The sequence below is a fragment of the Nasonia vitripennis genome, chromosome 2 (assembly GCF_009193385.2).
Source record: "Nasonia vitripennis strain AsymCx chromosome 2, Nvit_psr_1.1, whole genome shotgun sequence".
NCBI lineage: Eukaryota > Metazoa > Arthropoda > Insecta > Hymenoptera > Pteromalidae > Nasonia > Nasonia vitripennis.
This window is the reverse complement of record NC_045758.1, coordinates 4,749,425-4,775,631: the sequence shown is the minus strand read 5'-3', so window position 1 is coordinate 4,775,631 and position 26,207 is coordinate 4,749,425. Positions and strand designations below refer to the sequence as shown.

Here is a 26,207-nt window from a genome sequence, read left to right as displayed (position 1 = left end):
TTTGTTTAGAGCGACAATGAAATGAGGCGAAAATTGACGGTTCACGAGCGGCGACTACGGCTGGCAAAAATTTCCGGAGCGTCTTCTTTCGTTCGAGGGGCATAAGTATGGCACACTGTAGCGCGCGGCGATAATAATTAGCGCGAGAGAGTGAGCTTCCGCGAAAGCACGGAAACGAGATAGAAACTTTCATCGTGTACGCGCGCTTGGTTATTATATTAATATCAAAGCTCTAGCCGCAGCCGACGCTCGTGTTTCCTCGTTTTGTTCGCGTATTACACGTGAATCGCGTGTGTGTGTGTGTGTGTGTGAGTATGCGTGTTTAGTGTTATAATAATAATATATTTATATAATATAATTTTTTTTCTTATTTCATCACGAGCAAAAGTTCATTCGATATTATTCTGTAGTTTAGCTGTAGTAGTGTGTTTATAATGAATGAACGAATCGATGCGTTGTGTGTATGTGTTACAGCGACTTGCGTCTTTATCCTCGCATTCTTACTATTCATCATTTTTCTTTAATCTCCATTAAACGCGCCCCCAGTCCCTTTCCTATATAATAAAAATCTCAGCAATATGACACGTGCGTTCATTCTCGTAATAATCATAATCGTCGCCTTCTGCTCCCTCTATTTTTTTTATTTTTTATTATTATTAGTATATCAACCTCGCCTGCGTGTCTTTACCCAATCTAAAACCATTTCTTACTTTCTTACTTCATCTTTCTATCTTTTCTCTCTCTCTCTTTTACACGTTATAGCAATAATGAGACAGTAAATAGCTAAAAAGTACCGCGCGATTGTGCGACGGGCTACTGCAGCCACATAATTATATAATAATAATGATAATAACATATAGCGACCGAGCCCACACGCGTAATATTTCTCTCTGTTCGTCGTTATTTTTTTTCCTCTTCTCGACTTCTCAGTAGCGTACAAGAGTGCCCTTTTTTCGACTCTTTACCGAAAAAAAAATGATTCGAGTTATAATAATAATGTACACTCGTTAAATCTATGAAATACACACAACCGTCGTCATAAAATGTATATAATCGTAAACATCAAAGATTCAAGCACGTATATAAATTGAGAGCCTTACATCGTTGGATCTTTTCACCTCTTGGCGACTCGACTTCTATCTATCCTCCTCTCTCTCTCCCTCTCTCTCTCTCTCTGAAAGAGGACCGAAAATTCCGGTAGACACATGATGGTGGTATACGAGCGGTGGAATCGGATTTAATTTGGTGCGCGCGGTAAAAGAGCACTCTTAGCAACGCGGCACGCACATACACCCACGGCTTTCCACGAGCAGCCTCTTACTCCCCATTTTCTGCACGCGCTTATGCGCTCGCCCGCTAAGATTGGCCTCCCTTCCTCCTGCATCTCTACAACGCAGTCGCACACATTTTCTATTACTCTTCCCGGCGCAGCTTTCGCATTTCTTTCTTCTTCTTCATTTTTTCAATATTAAAGTATGTATCGTATTTTCATATAAAAAAGGAGCCCTCTGCGAATTCGGGCATATTCTTTCTATCTACGCTTGCTTCTTATAGCCACAATTTATACCTTCCACGCACGCACGCACACATCATCATATTATCATGCGTATTAGGGTAAAAGTATCATCGTCGTCAACTCCTTGGTATATATCATCATATAGTACGAAAGACTGTAACCTAATTCAATGACGCTTGCGCGAGCGATGTCGGTGTAGCGACAGAGTATACAACAAATCGTCATCACGGACACCGCCGCCGCCCCGTCATCCTTTTAACGCCTATTACGTGTAATGGTCGATCGTCAAAGTACAAAATCTGTTTTTTCTTCTTCTCGATTTATGAAAAGTATATTCGGGCGCGTATGTGAGTATTATCATTATCAAATTTATTTGTTCTTTTTTTTTTATTCATCACGTCTCTTTCTCTCTGTTGAGTGTCTTTGCGTGTGTGTGCATGTGTGCTTGTGCGCGAGCGGAGAAAAAAGAAAACAACGGAAAGAAAGAAGCACCGAGGCACGCACGTACGCCGCCGAGAGGAAAGGCTATATTTGTGTGAAAGCTACATGAGCGAGCGCGCGTGCGAGCGTGTGCATCTGGAAAAGTAAAAATACGATGAGTCGATGAGAAAGAGAAAATAAAACAAAGAAAGAACTGGAGGGGAAGGGGCCAACCGAAGAGGAGAAAAAAAACGAATTATCAAACGCAGAGGAAGACCAAAGGACGAGTGAGAGCGAGGCGTGAGTGTGAAATGTATATACGCAGGAAGAGAGATAATACAGAAATATACAGAGTGATTGGATGGATGTGGGGTTTTTCAAAATTACATCTCGAGAGTCGTTTTTTTTCGTAAAATGTAAACCTTAATGTATTTGTTTCATCATTTTCATCTCATCCGCCAATAATAGAAATTGTTTTTTTTTGTTTTTGCTTGTTTATCACTATTGCCTTGCTGTATAGTATTCAAGAAAGTGTCGCCGCCGATGCTGTTGGCTCCTCGCTCTTGCACTGCGAAAAATCTCTCGGCTCTCTTTATCTCTTCTTTCATCAAAAAAACCTTGCAAACGAGTTCTCCGAGTGGTCGATCGATGTTGTTGCATGCAGAGGGATGGATGTAGTTAATGCTCCGTGTGACGTCAGGTCAAGAGAAGAAGGCGCTCGTGTGGAAGCTCGACGGCTCGATTGCTCCGACTTCTCCGAAGGATCTTGCGCGAAAAGTCGCGCGAGCGAATCGAACTTCGAGTCTCTAGTACGCAGCCGCGACGTGCTTTCTTGGATGGGTAGTTGTAGTAGTAGTAGTAGTAGTAGTAGTAGGGGGTGTAAGCTGGATCGAGGACTGCTGTTGTTGGCTTGCTTATAGCTCGGATCACGTTGGCGGCGAGAAGCTGGCGAGGGGCTCCCTCTAAGGAAGCACCTCACCTCGAGTGTATGCGTGTGTCTCTGTGTGTATTGTATATTAATCGTGAGCAGCGGGCCTGCGCCGCTGCCGTGCGTGGCGCCGGCGCACGTTCTTCCCTTCGCTGTTCCTTTAATCTTCCTCTCCACCTACTTCGTCGCTTTCTTCTTCTTCTTCTTGATTCTTCTTCATCATTTATAAAATCATCGTCGACCGCATCGTTTGTTTAGTTTTTTTTTAATTATTAATTATAGATATTTGTGTTGGGTCCCAAAGATCACTGAAACAGAAAGAAGACAAAGTGCTCCGTTAGATACTGAGACGTTATAACAGGCTTCGAAGGGTACGAGTGTGAGGGAAGGCAGTGGAAATGAAGTTTTACAGAGAGAAGCTGTTGACGAAACTCTACACGTAATCCTGTCGACGGTTGCGACGCTGCCAACTGATACTTCTGTCGAGAAAACATAATCTTCTATAAGTGTCACGCACTCGTCATCGCGCAAGTATCAGGCATTGGATATTCCGCTCGAACTGCTGATCACTTTTTCGATTAGATCGACGAGCGTGATTCAGAAATTTTTCTTCAACCGAACAACAACGCTAAAAACGCATCTCGAATAAAGTCCATTACCCGCGGTTCCATCAGAACGATCCGAAAGTTCGAATTTCAATAAAAAGTTACGTGATTCACAGCAACCGCCGAGAGAGTGAATCTGCACTTCGCGATCGTTCGTTACGCTCGTTTACGGTATTTGCCTTTAACGGACCGCTCACTGGCCACAGCGATCACCGACGCGACGTGAAATCTCCCCGCAGTGTCGAGCTTCTGTATATACAGGTATATACACGTATTCGCACTTTTGCCGACGAATCGACTATACGCAATATTCGCTATTTCACGCTCGTCTCTCACGACGTTATGGATCCTTGCTGAGTGCGTTTACCGTTTCGTGTAAAAAGTATCTGTGTTTTTATGGAAATATTTCATAGATGCTTGGTTTGTTGAGATACGGTCGTTTGAAAATTAGTCAGTAGTGAGTCACACTGCGAAGCAATAGAAAAATGAATGACACGAGTGCCGACGAGTTAATAACAAAAGTTTTAAAACGAGAAATTCCTTCGACGCAACGCGGAACACAAATAAACGTGTTTTTCTCTCTCGCTCGAAACCGGTAAACCTTACGAGAGTCGTTGAGTATTTAGGTTCAATTATGTCACGTTCTTCTTCAGATTGTAGCGTCATATTGTGTCATTTTTAAAGTGCTACATCATCTTTAATTTTCGTTTGATTAAAATCGAGAAAATTTTTTATAACTTTTAATAGAACGCGATTTTTGAACGAGATCGCTTAAAATCTTTTGTAATTAAATTCTATTAATAGACGTAGTGCTTACCATCTAGCAAACGAATATTTTTATTCGACGAATCTTATTCACGGAATAATCATGCACTCAAGGACTCGCGGTGATTGATGCACCCAAAAAGGCGAAGTTCATTGAATATTATCTCTCAAAAATTTATACGTTGAATAAATAGCATATCTATACAAATGCTTCCGGATACAAAGCGAATAATGTCACAGCCCATCGATTAACTTAACGAACAATATTTTCATTTTCGCTTCTTCGATTGTTTTGACGGCTCTATTTTTCACACCGCGATCGCACAAATCATTTTAATTACCCTCGAACAAAAAAAAAAAGAAGAACTATCAATTCTAACGTCTACAAGGCAATAAACACGTTTCCTCCTCAACGAAATCATCTAATTACGTTATCAAAAAACCGATAAAAAGCCATCTCCCCTCTCGAATAATGATCTCGCAAACGAACCCCGACATTCGGCAGCGTGTTTTTTTCCCGCCGGCGTTTCGAGAACATCGACGCTCCGTATAAATACACGCCGCAGTACACGCACGAGAGTGTCGGCTCGTGCGCTTCTATCGCGGTTATGACTCATCGACGCGCTGATAATGCATCTGGCTGAAATAGTCAGGAGGAAATTATGTCCGCTCTTATAGTCTCGAGCCGCTACCGACACCGCTTCCCGCTACAAGTATGGACTCTGCCCGTATAGCCGTGCACTATGCCTTGTTCAGAGGCGAGGAGATAAAGGTGCAATTTCATGCCCCGGATTCGGTGCCTGCAATCTACAGCGACTATATACGTCACATTTTTCGCGTTTAGCTATACGCGTTCGTTTGAACGAAATTAAATCACGTACAAAGGTAAGTGACGAGAGATCAAATTTTCACGAAAAACAGATTGAAAAATCCCCGTCTATTTCCATCCCGGCAGCTAATGCTTTTTTAAACAACATCCGTAGCGGCCGACGGAGTCACGCCTAATATGCATTCGGGTCACGTCGTACGCTAATCTCTCCGGCCAAATTGGCCGCATAAAAAAGCCACCGCAGAACCAATAGCCTCGTCGACGCCTTCGCATCTATTCTCTTTCTCTGTCTCTGTCTCGCTCGCGCAGAGTAATGAGTTATGGTACTACTATATACACATCGGAGAAAGAGAGACGGTTGCGCACCGTTATGCTCGTGCGGTTCCGAATGAAACATTGCTTCACGCTGGATTTACGTTACGAAATCGCTCTCGAAATCACGATCATCGTTGCTACGCCGACTCGCATTCTCTGCGTGTGTATTCACGCTGTTTTTCCACTTTCTTTGTTTTTCATGGTTAATGGACGCGCGAGCGAGCTGCCAGCCTAGACGAGCTCCGGGAACTTGTGATTTATACCGCGCGCGAGAAGAGCATCGCGAGCGCTCGCGGAGTTTATCGGCTTATCTCGACAACAAAGGATTGCTTATCTGCTCTATCGAAGGTGTGTAAATGCCGCTTTTTCTCTCTATAATGCCATGGAGGAGGACAATGCGTTACTCTACCGGTTAATCGCGCGCTTTTGAGAAAGGGTAGCCAAGATCCATACACATTTGCCTGGAAACACGGCGACTTTCAAAAACGCCGACAACGTTATTATGAGAAAAAGTCAGACGAGGCGAAAATAAAATTTGCTCTTGCGAAAGTGCGCGTGCGCGCATATATAATACCGACGAAAAAGCGTGTCAATCGTCCGGAAGCAAGGAGCCACCAGCTCGTGCACAATGAACAATAAACCGGCTCAATTATGCTCGAGCCATCGATCCTTCATTCGCCTCGCATATACGGCAGCTCATTCGATTAGACGCGCGCGGAGAGATGTCCGAAGGTTAGTCCTTGTTAGGAGAGGCTGCCGCTGTGCAGTCGAGTATGCGTGGGTCTGCTTTCGAGACCCCAGAGCTTTTCGCCGTCGAGGTAGGTATAATAAGGGAATTTTCCGAGAGCGTCGCGGGCGACGAAGCAATTTGCGAGGTTTGATAAAATTTTCCGTGAGCGGCGAGAGGATTCCGGAATTCACGGAATCCAATGCAACATCATCGATCGAGCTCTCTCAACATCGATAATCATATAATCCTCGACAGTAGCGACAGGCAACAGCTCTCGTACACACACGCACGCGTACGTCGCTCGAGTCCAAAGTCAAGTGCGCGAGCGAGCAAGAGTCTGAGTGCACTTCCTTGCTCCAGTTTCTTTCCCGTCTGGCAACTGCATCTCGAGCTCGCGAGTGCGCAATGCACTGTACCGCAGCCTTCGGGCGCTCTTTTCAAGAGTAACGCGGCACATTGCTTTTACTCGTTTGGGCACTCGACGACCATGTATGCCATATGCGACGAGGAGGAGGAGGAGGAGGAGGAGGAGGAATGAAAATGGAAGAAGTGGACGATGATGCCGATGACGCTGACGACTAACCTAATAGCCGCAGGACAGGAGGTAGTCGCCCAACTTTTCGACAACGGAGGCGGCCTGCTGTGGCTGTATCGGGTCCTCGTAGAGGGATACGACGACCGCCTGCGACGTCTTCATGCAGTGTACGCCGACTTTGCCCAGCTTTGCCCTTATCACACGGTCTGTGCCCGACAGATAGATATACCTATTGCCGGCAAGGGTCACCCCCGACGACGTCAGCAGTTCCTGCTCATCGAAGCCTTGGGCCAGCTTTGCCAGTTCCTCTTTGCTAACCTGGAAAACAGAGAAAAATGCTTTGTTAGTCTTCACGTTGTTATTGTCGATGCAGGTGCTGCTATTAGGAAGCGTTTGAATGGTCGACTCGATTTTGAATTGCAAACGAGAACGTATAACGATTTCCTGCCCTCTATACGCGTGAGCTTTTCCGGCTAATTAGGGCTTCTTATAAGGTTATAATTGCGCGAAAAATGAACAACTACCGTCTGACTCTCTCTCTCTCACACACACACACACTATTAGCGCCAAATCCCTGAACGGACTAAAAATAATCGCCGAAGAATTCCCTTCCAAATGCAGCTAATATCCCGGAATAAATCTCAATAGTAATCGGAGCTGCAGCCGCGCGTAACTCGCCGCATTTTAAATTCCGATCGAATAAATCTCGAGAGTTAAAATTAAATGTAAAATATACCGCAGCTCTAAATACGAAATTCCCTATCGGCTCTAATTTCGTATGAGCGGAGCGTATATCTGTCGATGAGCATCCAAGTAAGGCTCGAGTCAAGGCGAAGAGGTGCATCGGCGAGTGAGAAGGAAAAAAAAAATATATATATATATATAACACATACATTCGGTGTTAACGCGGGCGTCGAGTGATTTAAAGAATCGAACATTGTTATTTTCGACGGCCCTGGGAAGATTTAAGACCCACATACTGTCCTTCCCTCTCTCGCTCACACGTGTATATGTGTGTATAGCGTTGTCAGTGTCGTTTTTCGCCAATATTATTTTCGATTTAGCGTATTTCTGGGTATTTTAAGAGAGACTAGAGGCCGTTAAATAGGCCGAGGGCGAATCTAGTTTGTTAAAGCGGGTCTGTTTGTGTGCGCTGTGTGTTATATTCGGAGTTATCGGAAGAAACACGTTGATTAAAAAAAATCTTCACGTGACTCGCGTGCGGATACCGCCGTTCATGGCGTCACGGGATGACCTTTTTTATCAATGCAATTGATTAACATTTTACAACGCCACTTGCTTTTAACCTTTACTTCTGCTCTGCATGTTAAGCGCATTGTCTCTCCTCGGCTTTGGTATATATTTAAACAGCAATTATTTTTGCTTTATTTCGAAAGATCACAAAGAAAAATTATTTATAACAGAGTGCACAGATAATTTGTTGACACGGATCGAACGAGTATAATAGAAAATAACAATTCCACGTGTATATGAAGAGAGGCGCGCGTCGTACGTCACCTAACAGATTAGATTAGAATCTGCCAGTGTTCTGTCTCGTTGAGATGCACCCGCGGCTAATAAATCGTGAAAGATCAAGACACTTCGGGCTTCGTTAATAAGTAAGTGACCTTCCCTCCCCCCCCCTCTCTCTCTCTCTCTCGGCTCCGACCAAGCAAATTAATAAATTACTGCCTGCATCATAATTAATCGAGCAAAGTATAGCGACGACCGATCGATTTCTTCGATATTGACTTCATTGCATAGAGGCGGGATTGGATTATTGCATCAATTTAATATCTTTCCTTGCAGCTTGTTTTCTTTGTTTGTAAGCAATAAACTCTAATCGATCGATAGTCGAGGTATTTAGTTTGTAATCCCCCTGTCGAGCGATCATCGCAAGAAAGTAGCGGCGATTGTATAAAACCGAACGTGAGTTTTGAAAAAGACGACTAAAACGTCATTCAACAGAATATATCGATCCTCGAGCGAGTATTATTGTAACTAAAGTGCACATACTCGGGGCAAAAATAAATTTATCGAGAAAATTACAAAAAAAAGTATACAGTATACAAACGCCGAGACTTTGATAAGTGAACGTAAACTATTTACCGATTAAATATAGCGTCAGCAGTCGCCGGTTGATTGTTGTAAACAAGAAGGAGAGCTACCAACGTTCAAACAACACTTTGTATACTTAATTCAAACTCTTAATTCGAAAACTTAGCCGGCACACGAAACAGCATAGCCTTTAAACGTCAAACTTCTACTCGAGTTACGGTCATTCCTTCAGCTAACAATTTCACTGCAAAGCTCGTGTCGCGAGACGATTTAAACTTCGCGTAAGTGTATTTCGTCGAGCACAATCCGACGCTTGTCTCCCGTCGTGGGAAAAGCATAGAACTACGATCCTAATCGCTGTCGTGCATGTGTGCTTAGTTCAAGGTCACGTGCGAGTACACGGAAACCGTGCTCGCTTGCCCAAATAACACTGCACACACGTGTGCAAGACAAATCGGAGCACGTGAGGAGGCCTTTATTGAGGAAAAGCTGTGCTCTCTAGGCGCGGGAAATACAAATCATCGCGACGACGAACGAGCGACAATTTATTCCTTCTGTCTCTCTCCACAGAGCGTAATTGAGCATCGATTGGAGATTCCGTTCACGGCAAAGAAAGGCGCAGCGCAGTGTAATCTCACCGAGTGACGGTTCAATTTATCCACGACGGGGACAATTTTTTCTCCACCCTCGAGAATAATACGCGCGCGCGCGCGCGTGAAACGGGACGATTTGAGCGAGGCGATCGGTATCGATTTACACCCGAGAAAGAGAGTTCAGTGAGTCACGAGTTTTGGCGCGGGGCACCTCGAGTCGGGCTTACCGCACTGGACGCGGATGAATCACACGCCGTCGCGATGTGTGGAGCAGATTATAACACAACGTGCTTTAGCCGGCGAATCTTGACCGAGATAGAGAGAGAGAGAGAGAGAAATGGATTTGCCAGGGCCGCAGCTGCACGCTTCGATTCATCGCGCGTTTTTTGATTCATTATATCCTACGGCTGGGAGAGTGTAAACAAACGTTTCTTGCGGAGAAATTGAAGCTGAGCGGCTATTACCTGGAGAGTCATTACGGAATAATTATCAATTTTTGCCGATGGAAAGTCGGCAATTATAGAGGCTCGCGGGATATAATTGTTTCTTTTCGTTTTATTTTATATCTGTTAGTTTTGATGGATATCATTGGAGAGGATGTTCCACCGTTGCAGCGAGCTTGCCAACAACGGACGCGCGCTCTTGACACGGATTTTGAAAACCGTTATTTTCTAAAATTGTATTCGGGGTGAATCATTTGTTTACATTTGAGAATGTAATCAACAGCTGCTTACGAGATTATCTTCTTAATGAGCCATTAAACCAGTTTTTCGCATTAAAACACTCGGATAGAGCCGAGACTATATATTAGTTTGGATTCGAAATATGGTTATGCGGACGTAATTGAAATGAATCAAACGTGTGTATAAAGTTTTGATTCGTGACTCTGACTTTTTTCCAAGTACTGGATGGTAAGTCATTAAACTGTTTTAATCAATTACAGACGACTATCAGTAATTTCCGCTTACTAGAAACGAGTGTACGTCGATGTGTCAGAATTAATCCAATAAGGAATTTTTCATATTATCGTTTACGCGAAAAAAAATCGCTTGTAGCAGATAAAGCTGGCTATCGACCTCAGTTTATTGATCAATTATCGGAAGAGTAGGTGCGAGGTGAAGGATCAGTTGGGAAAACCACCTCACTTTATGCGTGTAATGCATACTTGACTTGCTACGCAATAAGAAGCAGGCACAGATAACTATAATTTTGTCTACGACTCTTGTACACTGCAGTGAGATGATTTCGAGCGCAAATTTTCTAGCTGATGTTTACTCTACTCCAATGTCAAGCAATTCCCTCTGTATTCTTTCTACGAACGCACGCGCGTTAATTAAACAAATTACCGCGACGAGATGCGTATCAATTACGACACTTCAGTGCACAATCATTTCATAATCCAATTTTCTCTCAAAATAAAACACAAGAATCATTGGATCGATATCTCCTCTTATCGGCCCGGACACTCGACGCTAAAATCCGAACTCTCCCAATCAATCACGCGTAACATCCCGTAAAACTTATTTCAATCATTCCGAAGGCGAAGATCCTTGTATAGCTACGGCCCTGCGCAGGACGACTGTATAGGGTTGCTGCCCGGCCGGCTGCTGCTGCTGCTAGCTGCCGCCATTTTGGCAGCCATGCGCCCGACAGAGACAGAAAGGTCCCTGTGGGCTGCTGCTTCTCGTATCTTCCGTCTCAACGGCGCATATAACGTGTATTCGTTCTCGAGCAGCTGCGCCTCCGATTTTTATCCTCTTTCTCTCGCTCCGTTCTGCCGAAAATCTACTGCGCACACCACTACTGTACTATGTACAGACCGAACGTATACGCGTTCACTTTCCATCTCCGTCCGTCCGCTTGGCAATTTCCGCTTCCACGCGACGAGGGGCATGCATATAGTGCACGTAGGTGTATAACTGCAGCCGGCTCTCATCCGCGACTTTAATAGCCCTCTCTCGCACTCGAGAGAGAGAGAGAGAGAGAGAGAGAGAGAGAGAGAGAGAGAGAGAGAGAGAGAAGCAGGTTATATTACACGCGCTACCGCGAGAAAGTTTGCGTGCGGCCGTTCTTTTTTTTGGCGCATCGGGGATGTGTCACCGCGATGATACACGTGGATTTGAATAATTAGCAAGAAAGCGAGAGAGAGAGAGGTGCTCGTTAGCCATCGAAAGAGCGCAGGGGGAGGGCGTGCGAGCCCGACAATTAAGGAAAATTGCTCGGCGTGTGCAACATAGCCACGTTTTCAACGCGAAATTATAACCTCTATTCTCTGGGTCCAGTTTCGTAAGATGGACGCAGCGCAGAGAGCGGCATCTGATGCAACGCACACGGCACGAGAAAGAGAGAGAGAGAGAGAGAGAGAGCGAGAGAGCCGACAAAGGAGCGGAGAATCCCGCAGGAGGCCAAGAAAATCCGGCGCGGTATAAAGCGGCGGTACAGTTCGCACCGGAGGGAATTCGAAACTTTCCTCTCCTACATCAGCAGCAACGCGACAAAGTGAGAGCGCGAAAGAGAGAGAGAGAGAGAGAGAGAGAGAGAGAGAGAGAGAGAAAAAGGCCGTGCTATTTTCGGCGATGTGTGTGTGAGCGCGCGAGTGTGTCGATCGTGTCGTCGCTTCCGTCCGTCTCTCTCTTCCTGCGCTGCTGCTGCTGCTGCGGGAGCGGAAAGGGAGCAAAAAAAAAGGAAGCCCGACGACGACGTCTCCTCGCGATGCAAAAGGAGACGCGGAGGCGCCACACCCTGAAAATTCCGCCTCGGCCTCGCGCGAAATTTTCGGAGCAGCGAATACACACGCGCGCGTACATACATAGACACAATGGAGGGAGAAGGCGGCGGCGGCGGCGGCGCGTGCACGCACGCCGGCTACGAGGAGAGGAAACGTTGACGGATCGATACCTACGCGCGCGCCAGAGAGAGACGGTACTATTGTGCGCGACTTATTACGCCCGAATATAACCTGTCTCTCGGGCGGAAAAATCGTCGCGAGGAGAAAATTCGCTGCATGTAAGAATAATGTAAGGAGGAGGTGCGCGACGTCGTATCCGCACTTGCAGGCGGCGGACTACGTCATCCTACGTGGCAGAGAGCGCGCGCCGCCGGCGTAAATGTATAAAAGTAGTTTTGGGCGCGCGTCGTCGTTGCCGCCGCCACCGCGAGAAAAAAGGAGGCCCGAAGAAGGCATCGCCGGCGCCGCTGCTGGCTTTCGAAAGTACGTCCCGCGAGAGAGGTTAACGTCGCTCCTCTCTCTGTCTCTCTCTCTCTCACTTGCTTGCTCACTCGCTCCCGGCGGCTGCCTCTCCCCTGCACACTGTACATATAGCTACATACGCAGTACAGTCGCTGCTTTCGTGCGGGGCCGGGGCGTTGGGATTTTTCCCCGAGTCTCTCTGCTCCGAAAAGGATTCGAGACTCTTCGAAAAGCGCCCGTTGGCTTGTGCGGCGCATCGGGAATAAAAGGAGCTGCGAGGGGGAGAGGGAACGACCGCGGCAGAGAGCGAGCTGGCTAGAGAGAAAGAGAGACATAGAGAGAGAGAGAGATATATATATATACATAGGTGTAGGGGTACTCACTTCGAAGCCCTCGGACTTTGCCCAGACGTTGCCGTCGTGTCCGGCGATCGCCGCTTTGGACACACATCTCGAGGCGAGCAGCTGCTTGTCGACGTAATCCTGCCAGCTCATTGTGGCTTGTAGAGAGAGAGAGAGTCGAGACTCGACGAGGAGAACAAAAAATGAAGAGCTAGCTAAAGCGTTAGCTGGCTAGTGTGTTGGCGCGTGCACTGCCGTCTGGACACTGCGTGTACGTCTGCGTACTCTCTCGATCCGCGGCGCGCGAGAGCGAGAAAAATTGATGATGTTCGGGGGAGAGAAAGAGGGCGCCGAAAGTGCGAAAAAAGAGAGACAGAATATGCGCGTAGCTGCTTCTCGAGAAACTTCACTGCACTGCAGAGAGAGAGAGAGAGAATCAGGCCCGTCACCCGTCCAACTCAGTTCGCGACTGCCGACTATGCGTCGCGCTGCGCTCGGGACGATTCGTGCCGCCGCCGCCGGTCCCCCGCCCATCCTCACACACACACACACCCCCCGCGACCCACGTATAATCGCGCTGGGAGAGAGAGAGAGAGAGAGAGAGAGCGACATCTGCGCGGACGACTGCTGCGCGCCGACGCGACGGCGGCCATTTTTTTCGTAGCCCCCGGATGATAGGTGCGTGTTTCGCGATGTATTATATGCGCGATTTCGAGGAGGAGCTGCATCGCGAGGGAGGACGTGCGGGAGGATTTTGCGAGCACCCGCGGGAGATTTCGAAAATTTTTCAAGACCAGCGTTCTACTTTCAATGCCGTGGCAAATTAATTCATGAAAGCTCGGCCAAAGTAGAAAATTTAACCGGTCATTTTAATTTTCTTTGCAAAATGGTCGATTTTTTTTTTTTCATTTTAAATTAGACCATTGTCTTCTTTGAGTATTACTTTTTCCTTTAGTCTCGATAATTGTCAACGATTCTACTCTGTTTTACTGTTTTACAAAAGCAAGTTTGAATTTCGTTTCTTCGAGACATCGCAACGACGCTTATCGACCAATCGAATGCCCATACCGGTAGCCGCACACGCACACGCACACATCCACGTGGGTCGTCTCTGCAAGTTTGATTCACGCGTGGTGTCAATAATTATGGTATTTACTTGATAAATTCAGTGTTTTGTAGAAAATAAACCGCCAAGATGCAGGTGTCGAATCCGAATGACGTTAAAATTTACAATCTCAGCGCCGGGAAGAGTCTTCCCGAGGTAAGTAGCGTAGAAACTCGAAAATTAAGAGGTTATGAACTCATTGTTTATAACCATTTAATATCTCATTTCAAACTCTTATAATTTATACCGCGATATTTTCTTGTTATTTATAGTGGCTGTCGGAGAGGAAGAGGAGGAATTTGGTGAAAAAAAATATTGGTGAGTGTACATACTGAAAAATTGCTTATTTGCAGCCATGATATCAAGCTAGATTTGCTTGGAATTTACTAGAGTCAAATCACGTTAAATTTTAGAAAAGCTTGACTTAATATCTGTTTTCGTCTTAAATTACAGATATCAGAAGGCGGATAGAACTTATTCAAGATTTTGACATGCCCGGTGTCAGTACTTCCATCAGAGTGTCTAAAGATGGACAGTACGTATTTGCAACGGGTATATACAAACCAAGGCTCAAGTGCTTTGATGTGAATCAGTTGTCATTGAAATTTGAAAGATGTTTTGACTCAGAAGTGGTGACGTTTGAAGCTCTGTCAGATGACTATAGCAAAGTAAGTCAAATGTGTTCATAGTTTGATACCAGCGTATATTCATATTGCTAATCTTTGTACATTTTGGTTTTTAGTTAGTATTTTTACACTGTGATAGGCATATTGAATTTCATGCTGCTCATGGTAAATATTACAGACTGAGAATACCAAGGTTTGGTAGAGACATGCAGTATCATTATCCATCTTGTGACCTGTTTGTCGTAGGGGCTAGGTACGTCAACATCACCAGTGTCATATGGTCTCATTAATTTTATCTAAATAGTGAAGTAACTTTTTTTGTCATTACAGCAATGAAATATACCGGTTAAATTTGGAAAGAGGACAGTTCTTACAACCATTGATCTCAGAAAGTTCGGCCATCAACAAATGCACAATAAATCCGGTTCATCATCTTTTATTAGTTGGAAATGACGAGGGTAAGGTGGAGGCTTGGGACCCACGAGTAAGAAATAAAGTTGGAACACTTGACTGCGGTTTTAGTTGCATAAAACAAGATAACAAGTGAGTAACAAGTTGACACTGTAATGAAAAGTTGACTAGTTAGTTATTTTTAATTATTCATTTTTAATACTTATAGATTGGACACAGTGCCTTCAATCACAGCTCTTAAGTGTCAAGGTGGTTTGACTTTGGGTGTTGGAACTGTCACTGGACAAGTTTTGCTATATGACCTTAGATCTAATAGCCCATTCATGATAAAGGATCACATGTATGGATTACCAATCAGAAATATTGAGTTCCATAAAAGTATGGATTTGGTTTATTCTATGGATAGTTCTATTGTTAAAATATGGGAAAAGCAAACTGTAAGTTACACTCTCAAGATCAAACCATATTATCTTTGAAATTTATTTATTTAATATTATTTAACTAATATTTTAGGGAAAAATATACACATCTATTGAAGCCCAGTCAGATTTTAATGATCTGTGTATTGTTCCAAACACTGGTTTGATGTTTATGGCTAATGAAAATACAAAAATACAGTCATACTACATACCAAGTCTTGGTCCGGCACCAAGATGGTGTGGTTTCCTTGACAATCTTACTGAAGAACTTGAAGAATTGGACTATGAAACAATTTACGATGATTACAAATTCGTCACTGAAAAGGAATTGGATGAATTAGGCCTGTCACACTTGAAGGGCACTAACTTATTGAGAGCATACATGCATGGATACTTCATGGATGTCAGGTTGTACAGAAAGGCCAGAGATGTCATGAAACCATTCGAATTCGAAGAATACAAAAAGAAAAAAATACGAGAAAAAATTGAAGAAGAACGACCGAAACGAGTACAGGTAAATATGCGGTATTTTATTTTGAATCGAATTTTTTCACGATTTACGTTTTAGCGTTGCTCTTACAATAATATGCTGAATTTCAGGTGCACAAATTGCCAGCTGTTAATAAGGATCTGGCATTGAAACATCTTGACAACGAAGAAACTACCGATCCAAAGAAAAAGAAGAAGGCAACGCCGAATTTGTTGAAAGACGATCGGTTTAAAGCCCTGTTCGAAAATCCCGACTTCCAAGTTGATCCTAATTCTGAAGAGTATGCTCTTCTTAATCCAGTTATTTCACAAATGGGTAAAACTAAAAAACGAGCTGCCAGTAAAGTACAAGTTAAGGAAGACAATGTCGAATATGACGATGCGGGTAAGATAATTTTTGTTGTCCAATTTTCGGTTGGTTGTCTGTAGTAATAGATAACGAACAATGTTTTAATTCGGTTGTTATTTTTACAAATTTAGAAAATCTGCATTCCGAAGACGAAGACATGGCTGATAGTTCGGATGACGAGAAACCTTGGGTAAAGGAAGTACAAAAGCAATATCGTTTGGTAAAAGAAAGCGAGAAAAAACTTGAAATGGAAGAAAGAAGAAAAAAAGAAGAAGAAGAAGAGAATGCAGAGGGACCCAAGAAACAACCTAAATTCTATGAATTAAAGGATGGTGCTAGTTACAATGGGTCTAAGTACATGAGAAAACGAGCCAAGTGAGTGAACCTACCTTTTTTTGATAACAGTCGTTGCGTAATGTACGAACATTGAGATAAATGATTAAATGTCAATGTTTTTCTTATCTCAGAGCCAGTCTGGGTGACAGATTGCAGAAGGAGGAGTCACATAGAATCAGTGTGTCTGGGTCAAGAGGAAACAAGGAAATGACATTCACCATGGGAAAGGTAAAAAAAGAAAATAATTTAGCAGTATTGTATGTTTCACGATTTTTATCAAATGCGTTTAAATCCTAAAAAATAAATTTTATTTTAGAAAAATTTCGGCAAAAAAGGAGGTCAAAACAAAACGAACAGACAAGATTTCAAGCATCTGTTAAGACCAGCAAGAAATATAGGAAAGGGTAGAAAAATGAAATAAGTATAATTAATTTAATTAAATTAATTAAAAATTTGTTATTGTACAGTTGTAAATAAATCTTATTTCTATATTAATCAATAGCATTCTTTGTCTCAATGTTCCTGATGCTTTCTATTTACCAATTTCATCATTGTGCAGAAAATAATTTATTAAGAATCAACTGAACTGATATCTCATATGAAAGGTGAAATGTCATCACTCAGCACTGATATGCACTTGCAGTGTCTCGGCCGTTTAAAGATATATAGAAACGTTTGGTGTAGACGTCCCTGTTGCAATTTTACCAGAATTATGATTTTAAAGAGAATTCATTTCAGTAAGTGCATATGTAAATATGATTATTATAACTCGAAAGTGAATTTAGAATATTGTAGTATCGAAAAGTATTGAGTTGCTACAATAACGCTTGCAAATTTTCCATTATTGTGCAAGTTATAATGAAGGTAAGTTCTGTGTTTACATTTTCCACTGGAATCGATAGAGCTGGGAAACTCACCTATCACATAGAGTACATAACATATTTACTTGCTGATATTGTTCTTTTATACAGTGTTATAAAATATTATAAAGTGTTGTTTTTTAAACCGTTTTAAATATTATCAGCATGTCTTCAATTTCAATTAAAGTGATTGAATTTGATACAAGTGTAACAAACAATATTTCAAAAGAATATTGGCAAATAATTGTAAAATATCACGTCATTTGGTGATAAAGAATTTAGCTTTTTAAACAAAATACTTGACAGGTCAATAATGAGCAATCGATATTTTAGGCAAGCCCATATAATAATGCTTCTTCAAATGGAAAAGAAAATTCATCACAGCAAAATAATGATGAACCAAGTCAATCTACACCATCAACTCCGTCACTACTATCTGATCTGCAGTTACATAGTACTGAAGTAAGATGACTATTTTTATGTCCGAAAAACGTTGAGTTGCAAAGTACAAGTACTTTCATGTCATGACAATTTTATTGTAAAACTTGTTTGTTGTATTTTGACTCTTAGCAAGAAATTATAAGTTTCTAAAATGTGGTATATTTACAGATGGGTGAAATAGCTGAAATGCCTGATTATGAAAATTTGAGCACATCTGCAGTATTACATTATTGTAAATATAAAATTTTGAAACCATATTTGAGGCTACTAGGTGTTATGGGTCTGAGACCTAATAGTGAAGAGTCTGAACGTATCTCACGTTACTGTATTTTATCAAATTTTCATACTTTTCAAGTCATTGTCTTTATGTGCATTGGATATGTTCTCCAGTATATGGCTTGTTATCGGTACCATTGTGTTGTTATCTCTTTTACCCATTATTGTGAATTAAATGACTAATTTCATGTATATTTTTTTAACAGAAGAGATAGGGGATTCTGCTATGTAGCAGCCTCACTCGAATCAGAGATAACAACAAAACCACGCTCTTATGAAAAAACGTGCCATGGAAATGCAATTTTTGCTTATTTTATTCCTAATGGTCTGCATTTGATAGCGTACCTATATACAGTTTACTTATTTCGTGTCAAAGAAAATGAGCAGTTACAGAATCTTATGGAAAGAGCTTTTCTATTATCCTCTAATCCAGCCAATAGAGGTGGGCAAAAACGTTTGGTCAGAATCCTGTGGTTGTTTATTGGTCTTGGTGTTGTGTGGATGATATCGGCTTTAGTAGCTGTAAGTTTGATGTCAGCAAGAGATGTTGTTACCTTTCAATGGCTCAAGCATGGGTAATTTTTTACATTCAGTCTTTTATATAACAATCATTTAATTACAAAATACCAATATTTTACACTGACCTACTTTTAGTTCTTCTGATATAAAAACAGTTTTGAAAGTTTTGTTAATACTTTGTACAATGTGGCATGATATGGTGCAAGGTACAATTATAACCAGTTATTGTTTGCAAGGACAATTGCTAATATCACATTTGCACTTCCTGAGAGTAAAACTACTTCAACATACTGTATCGGGACTAGAATGGATGAAAGTATGTTTAAAGCATAATAATCATTTTGTTAATTTATCATTGGTTGTTTTATCATGTATGCTTTCCAGGAAATAAGTGAGTTTAGGAAGTTATTAAAATATTTCAATGATGAATATGGTCCTGCAGTTTGTATATACACAGTTGTCAATATGTCTTGGGCCATGTCTGGTACAGCGTGGCTTTTAAAATATGATATTCAAAATAGCGGAATCAATCCATTAACTTGTATAAATATAGCCAATGTGATTCTTTGGATCTGGATAGCTATTGCCCCATTCATACAAGTATATACCTTATATTGATGATTTTATCAGTTTGCATATTGTGTACTTAAAGCATAGTGTAAAAAGTAAAATTATTGTTTTTAGGCAGCTCGTCTAACTACAGCATGTTCAATGATTCAAAGTGTCGGACATGAAGTGCGTGTTAGACCATTTGTGTATCAGAGTACTCCAGGAGAAGATTTAGACACTCTACTTTTATATACTTCTTCTTTGAAGATGTGTGCTAGACTTTACAGAGTTCCTATAACAGGCAGGTACTTGTGTTTGCTGTTGACACTTGGAAGTGTGACCAGTCTCACCTTAGGGCAGTGTCAATTTTTTTACTGATAGCTATAAAAAGCATGTGTCTTCTCATCGATAGATAGTTTTTGCAGAATGGACTTATTTTCATATAAACTTTCTAATAATATTTCTGTAGAACCCCAGCAAGTTTTTTTCTATGCTTGAGTGCTAACCTCACGATGCCTAAAAGAACTGCTTTACACCACAGATTATGCGTACTCGCACACCTGTTCTTAGAACTCTATGTGCCCACATTTTTTAACAATACTTCTAGCACTAGACTGTTTATGAAACTTTAAAAATACAGTATAATAAAATCACTTTACTACTCTACTTTTTTAAATAGAACTACACTTTTTTTATTTCTTTCAGGGTTACCAGGGTTATTACCTACATTATTAAAATATCAGCTGCTTTTATGCACTTAAATATCATCTGTGTTTACATACTGTAAAACATCCCAAGACTATATATCAGCTGTGTTTTGAAATATTTGATGTCTGCTAGCAGAACAGCAGAACGGGCGCTCTTCTGCTGGCACTGCGTATATATATTGTGTACATACCAGCCTGTGAGAGCCACAATTCGCTTTGATAAGGGCATAATAGCGCCAAGCACTTACGTGTAAATCAAATTGGAACAAATAATTAGGGTGAAATACATTGCCCTTATAGACTTATAGGAAGTCTTACCAAGGCGAGTTATACCTTGAGCCGCAGTGAGCGTACGCGTACCCCACTAGGGGCGCCACTAGAAACAGACGTGCAAGTTTTATGCTTCTTTTCCATTTTTTCAGTAGGTTACATTTCCAATCCATGAACTAGCCATGAACGTTAATCATTTAAAAAACAGTCCTTAGATATTTCATTAATTAATTTGTTAGACACATTTTAGTGCAAAAAAGCATTTTCTTAATTTTTTGATCATAAAATAAAAACTACTGTAGCAATCTCCATTTCGTAAATTAAATTACGAAGATAATCGGAGGTCAAGCGATCCGATTGGTTGATTACAACTAGAGAAAATTCGGGAAAACTGAAAAATTTGGCCAATTTTTTTAAAGTACGAGTTTCCTGTCGACAGAGGACCCTATTAACAGTTAGGTCTTAAACGGAGTTTGATTTCCTTACCTCCTTATACTCCGTGCGTTCAGGACACAGACACACATACACACAGACACACACACACATATTAGAAATAGAGTATATCTATCTCATCACTATAGCTCTATATATGGGGAATCGTACGGGAAAAATACACGCGACCGGACCATTTATTTTTCGACGAATTTCAGGGGCCGAGAAAACAGTGTTACAAGGCACTTTTTCAGTGTTGGAACGTAGTTTTGCATTGTTCTAAACATATACAATCAGAAAATAAATGGTCCGGACGCTTGCCCCAAAATTTTTTTTCGCTGTTTTTGAAGCCAAAAAAGTGTATTTTTCCCGGAGAATTCCCCATACAACACTATATATAAACAACGAATATATACTTTGTAAGAGTATATGCATGGGGAATTCTATGGAAAAAATGTCATTTTCTGGTTGGAGAAACCGAAAAAAATAAATGTTGGGGCACGCGCCGGCAACTTTTTTTTTCTTATTGTACATGTTTAGAACAATGCAAAACCACGTTCCAACATCGAAAAAGTGCCTTGTGACACTGTTTTCTAGGTCCTTCAAATTTGTTGAAAAATAACCATTGTTCAAGGGCATGTACCTGCCTGGTAGAAACGGTATCCAAGTTATTTGGAAGTTCTGAGGTTGTCAATCTCAGAACTTGGTAGTTTTCTTTGTCAGTTTTTGTTACAAGATGTAACGCTTTTTATCCTAGTTCTTTGGCAGTTTTTAGATTGAGTATTCTTAACTATTTTCTTCCGAAGTTAGTTGGTGAAATAACACGATACAGGTGCACGTCGTAAATAGCGATTCGAGATTAGAATTGGAAAATCATTACTAGCAGGCTTGTATTCGAGTTTTTTTTTTAATGAAAGTATATAGAATAATGATTTGCATGCGAAAAATCATTCGAAAAATTTCGAGTGTCCAACTATCTTGGGCATTACCTTTCAAATACAGCTCGATCTAAGAATTGCCAAAGAACTAGGATAACAAGCGTTACATCTTGTAACAAGAACTGACAAAGAAAACTACTAAGTTCTTAGCTTTTTCACCATTTTAAATCGGCCAATTTCTACCAGGGCTAATAAGGGCATAAGGGCTCAAGCAGAAAATGTATTACGGTAGAGTGAGAGAACGGGAAAAGAGCTTCAAATTGAAAAAAAAAAAATGCGTTGAAAATGCTTGATTTGATCCCAAGTTTCGCATAATTGAAAATGTGGAAAAATCATGAAAAAATCATGAAATTTGCAGAATTTTTCGGAGTCACGAAATTTGGACTTTTTTCATGATTTTTCCATACTTTCAATTGTGGGTAACTTTTTTCAACGCATTATTTTTTAAATTGAAGCTCTTTTCCAATTCTTGCATTCTACCGTTATACATTTTTTGCTTGTACCCTTATGCATTAGGTACATGCCCTTGAACAATGGCTATTTTTCGCCGAATTTGAAGGGCCTTGAAAACAGTGACACAAGGCACTTTTTCGATGTTGGAACGTGGTTTTGCATTGTTCTAAACATAATAAGAACAAAAAAGTTGCGGGCGCGTGCCCCACATTTGTTTTTTTCGGTTTCTTCAAACAGAAAATGGCATTTTTCCCGTAGAATTTCCAATATATTCGTTAATACAGATGGTGTAGAAATTGATATGCATTGATATTGTAAAAAAGCTTCCAGGAGATCTTATTCCATAAGATATAACTTTCTATCGTGCACTATACTGTCCATATTAAATCTGCGTCTGAGGCAGTTGACAGTTGACGGATCGACGATCAACATTTATTAACCATTTTTCTGACAAATGGCTGAATGTATTACTCCCCTGTTAAGTGATCTCAATGAGGTAAGTTAACTTTTTTATCGATGGTTTTCAATTTTCCGTCAACGTTTTCGCGCAATTTTGCTTTTGACGCGTTTAAATCACCCGTTACCAAACACTAACCACGCAATCATCTCTGGACTTTCCTTTCGAGAATTTCATTATTGTACAGTTGATATTGTATATATTAAAGCTTTTTCAACATTTGTGTACAATTAACAAAGTTTGAAAATTTTACAAGTTTTTTATGTAATCTTGAAATATAGGTTAATTTGGAATTAATATTATTTCATTTTTTTAATAGGCTGTAGACTCATTCTTGGCTCTATTACCTCGGAGTGAATATTGAACACATGTATTCGTTTAGCTTGAATATTTCGAGAAATATAAGATTGAAGAGAATTGTTAAGATTCTTGAATCATCAAGAGTTCATGCTAACAATGAATACCACGACTATGAAAAGGACCAGATGCGTCCTTTGGACATGTTGGCAGCTCTTTATATTGAAGAAGCCAACCGCGAAAATAATAAGAAGAAAAAGAAAGATTTTTTGAATAAAGTTAGTTTACTGTATACTGCATCAGATAAAATCCCCGTGCACAATCAGGTAAAAATATCCTTTCTCTTTTTTTTGATAAATCTTGCAAAAGTTTTGCTTGATTTCGCAACACATGATTTTACTAATTTTCTATGTGAAACATCAAATTCGGCGTTTCACGTCTGCCAGGCGTCCCGTGACGGCTAACCGTTTTTATAATTATGATTACAGAATCAGTTGATTGGAAAAGCTTACTTTTGTTTGTTTAATAGTTACGAACTGGATCAGGTCAATTCGTATTGAATCAATCTCCTAATAATATTCCATCTTTACTTGGTAAAGTCTGAATTGCTAATAATAAAAAAGATTATCGAGGTGCTTTGACTTTCTACAGAAAAGTACTACGAATAAATCCACGGTGCCCTTTTGAATGTTAGGGTTAAAATGGGACATTGTCTCTTAAAACTATATTATTATAATGAAGCATATCTAGCATATCAAAGCGCTTTAAAAATTGATGAACAGTCTGTTGAAGCATGTCCTAAGCATAATGGAAAGGCTAGTTTCGAGTTATTGATAAAGGCAAGAGATATTGATTCGAAAAACCCAGTAGTATGTTATTGTTTAGAGGAAAACTATGATGATGCTCTACGGGCGGCTTTAAATGCATTACGTAATACAAAAACAGCATCGATACGTTCTGAAAGTTACTATATACTAGCCAAGTCATTCCATCGTTTGCGCCGTTACGATCAAGCTTTTAAATATTACTATCGATCAATATTAATTGCTCCACCTAATTTTATGTTACCATGTTATGGATTCTGAAAAAGTAAGTTTCACCAAAAAAAAAGCCTAATTCGACTAATGATTTATTATGTCTCGAGTTTTTGAGTTTCGCGCGTCGCGCTTAACGCGAGAGTCGCGAGTTATCCGCAGGTTTGATGGTGGCGTCCTATTCGGTCTTATGCGTATGTACTCTCGGTCGACGAGCAGCGACATCCGTGTCTTCTGTCGTCTGGTGGTGTAAGTCCTTTACGGCGAAACTCGCGTAAAAATGAACGTGATCACGAAGTCCTCGAGCATCGCCCCCTTCGCGAAAGCTGCGATCAATGTCATCTCAACGGGTGTCAAGCCTGTCCGCTCCAACAGCAAGATCTCCAGGAAGAAGATCACCTTGCCCAGTCCCATCCAACGGACCCTCAACTACACTCTCAGCCAAGACCTACACCTCAACGGGGCTATACGCGTGAGCTCGGGAATCGCGGGTAAGTTGCGCCAAATACGTGTCTTATCGCCCTTTGGAATTCGGGCATTCATCTCGGCTTTCTGCTTTTTCGAACGTGCAAAGTGTTTATTTTCCAATTCTAATTATGTAACAATCTTCGGGGATATAGAGCAGTTGTTCGGCCAGTCAGGCGAACATAGGCAACTGCTTTGCCGACCGAGCTTTACGTGCCAGTCTGCAACATCATGTAACAAAATATTGTTTTAAAGGCTATTTTTATCGAAAATTTCGGCGTATAATGCGTATCTGTGCTATCTAGTTTTGTGACAAATTGTTTATCACTATCTTCGATATCTGACAATGTTCCGTTTCCTGTCTCGAAGGAGTGTGCTTTTGAGAGGTTATATATACTCTAATTCTGGATAATCTGTCAATTTTCTTATATTTCCATTTGATGATTATTTTCATTCTATTTATTATCTTGGCTGATGATCTAAGTTTATAAACAAACAGTGCGAATTGTATATTAAATTAATAATTTGTTTACAATATTTGCACTATGTGTGTTTATTAGGCAGAACTAAAATAACAGCACAGCAATATATGCATGGAAGCTTTAACATATCTCAAAATGATAACATTTCAATTAATTATCTGCACTTCTTTCAGTGAGCTCCCAAATTACACAACAGAGGTTAGCACACACTGACATCCGAGTGCCAGACTTCAATGAGTACCGTAAAGATGAGGTCAAAAATCCATCTGTCAGGTCCCGTGAATCGGCTCCATCACGTCAAGCAGTTTCATACGTCGTAGCAGCAAGTAATATACAGGATACAAATTTTAAATAATTTTGAAATTTACAGTGATATCTAATAGGATTTTCATTCTCTAGGTGCTGGAGTTATTGGTGCATACACGGCCAAGTCGTTTGTAATTGACCTTCTTTCCACCATGGCTGCATCCGCTGATGTTTTGGCCATGGCTAAGATTGAAGTAAAGCTTGATGCTATTCCTGAGGGAAAGAGCGTTGTCTTTAAATGGCGTGGAAAGCCACTGTTTATTCGTCACAGGTTAGCTAAATTCACAGAAAAACATAAATATTCTAATCATTACAGTTATTGAGAATTTTTAGTATTGAAAATCAAATACTAAAAGTTGTATAGTAAATATTATGGTAAACATTTTTTTGCACCAACAGGACTGCAGCTGAGATTGAGAGAGAAAACGCTGTTGACGTTGCCAGTCTTCGTGACCCCCAGAAGGATACTGATAGAGTACAGCAACCTGAATGGTTGATTGTTGTTGGAGTCTGCACCCACTTGGGCTGTGTACCAATTGCAAACGCTGGTGAATTTGGTGGTTACTACTGTCCATGCCACGGTTCTCACTATGATGCTAGTGGAAGAATTAGGAAAGGTCCAGCTCCTTTGAACCTTGAGGTTCCTGCCTATGAATTCCAAAACGACATTGTCGTAGTTGGTTAATTATTAAACAGCTCCAAAGAGCAGTAGAGAAATACCGATTGGCATGGATTTTGAGAAGAGGCTTCGTTATGAGGAATATTTGATTTACAATATTTATTATGAAAATTACTAGCTAGAAAAACAAATTTGTAAATCAATGCAGCCTCATTGATCGGAAAGCAATGCGATTCTATCATCTAATTGAAAAAATATTAAAGTTATACAGCCTATAGAATAAATGTTAATGGATTCGCAAAAATCGACTACAATACTTTATTATTTAATTTTTGTTAAAAAAGATGATGATAAATCGAAATAATAATCATGATTGGTATAGAGCCAACTAAAATAAATCCTGCTGTTTTTTTTTAATTTTTATTGTTACCTATAAAAGTTTCATAACACTATAATTCGATTGTCACTCGGGAGTTCTTGATGTAAGAACAAGTTCTAAAACATGAAAGCTGTAATTATTTGTTAATTAACATTTTTTAAAA

At 40.9% G+C, this 26,207-nt stretch overlaps 5 protein-coding genes and 1 long non-coding RNA gene across 10 annotated transcripts; 4 read left to right on the top strand and 2 right to left on the bottom strand.

Moving 5' to 3' along the window:
• Positions 1-13,489, bottom strand: LOC100114163 (profilin). The gene is made up of 3 exons (XM_001607352.6): positions 12,868-13,489; positions 6,692-6,961; positions 1-3,172 (listed from the first exon to the last, which is right to left on the bottom strand). Exons 1-2 carry the CDS (start codon positions 12,976-12,978, stop codon positions 6,692-6,694), a joined length of 381 nt encoding a protein of 126 aa, XP_001607402.1. The 5' UTR covers positions 12,979-13,489; the 3' UTR covers positions 1-3,172.
• A 404-nt stretch (positions 13,490-13,893) lies between these two features.
• LOC100121243 (nucleolar protein 10) lies at positions 13,894-17,052 on the top strand. Its single transcript, XM_016982658.3, has 11 exons — positions 13,894-14,086; positions 14,203-14,248; positions 14,384-14,598; positions 14,673-14,809; positions 14,887-15,099; positions 15,176-15,404; positions 15,481-15,900; positions 15,987-16,260; positions 16,356-16,599; positions 16,692-16,788; positions 16,877-17,052. The coding sequence occupies exons 1-11, from the start codon at positions 14,021-14,023 to the stop codon at positions 16,979-16,981; spliced, it is 2,046 nt and encodes a 681-aa protein (XP_016838147.1). The 5' UTR covers positions 13,894-14,020; the 3' UTR covers positions 16,982-17,052.
• On the top strand, positions 16,993-19,886 carry LOC107980718. 4 transcript variants are annotated; one of them, XM_016982661.3, is made up of 7 exons: positions 16,993-17,424; positions 17,754-17,882; positions 18,030-18,268; positions 18,344-18,712; positions 18,792-18,972; positions 19,041-19,256; positions 19,341-19,886. In XM_016982661.3, exons 1-7 carry the CDS (start codon positions 17,419-17,421, stop codon positions 19,581-19,583), a joined length of 1,383 nt encoding a protein of 460 aa, XP_016838150.1. In that variant the 5' UTR covers positions 16,993-17,418; the 3' UTR covers positions 19,584-19,886. The 4 variants fall into 4 exon arrangements, with proteins under 4 accessions (XP_016838150.1, XP_016838151.1, XP_016838149.1 ...); XM_016982662.3 differs by having other exon boundaries at positions 17,754-17,958; XM_016982660.3 differs by having other exon boundaries at positions 17,049-17,606.
• Positions 19,637-20,271, bottom strand: LOC116416168. The gene is made up of 2 exons (XR_004226702.1): positions 20,104-20,271; positions 19,637-19,986 (listed from the first exon to the last, which is right to left on the bottom strand). It is a non-coding gene; the product is annotated as an uncharacterized LOC116416168 (long non-coding RNA).
• A 1,911-nt stretch (positions 20,272-22,182) lies between these two features.
• LOC103316653 (RNA polymerase-associated protein CTR9 homolog) lies at positions 22,183-23,859 on the top strand. 2 transcript variants are annotated; one of them, XM_008211403.4, is made up of 3 exons: positions 22,183-22,501; positions 22,845-23,085; positions 23,248-23,859. In XM_008211403.4, the coding sequence occupies exons 1-3, from the start codon at positions 22,497-22,499 to the stop codon at positions 23,317-23,319; spliced, it is 318 nt and encodes a 105-aa protein (XP_008209625.1). In that variant the 5' UTR covers positions 22,183-22,496; the 3' UTR covers positions 23,320-23,859. The 2 variants fall into 2 exon arrangements, with proteins under 2 accessions (XP_008209625.1, XP_016838547.1); XM_016983058.3 differs by having other exon boundaries at positions 22,191-22,501; positions 22,782-23,085.
• A 134-nt stretch (positions 23,860-23,993) lies between these two features.
• Uqcrfs1 (ubiquinol-cytochrome c reductase, Rieske iron-sulfur polypeptide 1) lies at positions 23,994-26,063 on the top strand. Its single transcript, NM_001172339.1, has 4 exons — positions 23,994-24,284; positions 24,914-25,066; positions 25,140-25,317; positions 25,446-26,063. The coding sequence occupies exons 1-4, from the start codon at positions 24,074-24,076 to the stop codon at positions 25,729-25,731; spliced, it is 828 nt and encodes a 275-aa protein (NP_001165810.1). The 5' UTR covers positions 23,994-24,073; the 3' UTR covers positions 25,732-26,063.
• Positions 26,064-26,207: the final 144 nt, after the last annotated feature.

Coding starts and splice junctions, on each gene's coding strand:
- LOC100114163 (XM_001607352.6), bottom strand. CDS start 12,978: ATGAGCTGGCAGGATTACGTCGACAAGCAGCTGCTCGCCTCGAGATGT. Junction 6,962..12,867: donor CAAAGTCCGAGGGCTTCGAA/GTGAGTACCCCT, acceptor TCTGTTTTCCAG/GTTAGCAAAGAGGAACTGGC.
- Uqcrfs1 (NM_001172339.1), top strand. CDS start 24,074: ATGAACGTGATCACGAAGTCCTCGAGCATCGCCCCCTTCGCGAAAGCT. Junction 25,067..25,139: donor TTCATACGTCGTAGCAGCAA/GTAATATACAGG, acceptor TTCATTCTCTAG/GTGCTGGAGTTATTGGTGCA. Junction 25,318..25,445: donor CCACTGTTTATTCGTCACAG/GTTAGCTAAATT, acceptor TTGCACCAACAG/GACTGCAGCTGAGATTGAGA.
- LOC100121243 (XM_016982658.3), top strand. CDS start 14,021: ATGCAGGTGTCGAATCCGAATGACGTTAAAATTTACAATCTCAGCGCC. Junction 14,810..14,886: donor CTGTTTGTCGTAGGGGCTAG/GTACGTCAACAT, acceptor TTGTCATTACAG/CAATGAAATATACCGGTTAA. Junction 15,405..15,480: donor AAATATGGGAAAAGCAAACT/GTAAGTTACACT, acceptor CTAATATTTTAG/GGAAAAATATACACATCTAT.
- LOC103316653 (XM_016983058.3), top strand. CDS start 22,831: ATGTATTCGTTTAGCTTGAATATTTCGAGAAATATAAGATTGAAGAGA. Junction 23,086..23,247: donor AAATCCCCGTGCACAATCAG/GTAAAAATATCC, acceptor TTATGATTACAG/AATCAGTTGATTGGAAAAGC.
- LOC107980718 (XM_016982659.3), top strand. CDS start 17,586: ATGTCTTCAATTTCAATTAAAGTGATTGAATTTGATACAAGTGTAACA. Junction 18,713..18,791: donor TTTCAATGGCTCAAGCATGG/GTAATTTTTTAC, acceptor ACCTACTTTTAG/TTCTTCTGATATAAAAACAG. Junction 19,257..19,340: donor CTATTGCCCCATTCATACAA/GTATATACCTTA, acceptor TATTGTTTTTAG/GCAGCTCGTCTAACTACAGC.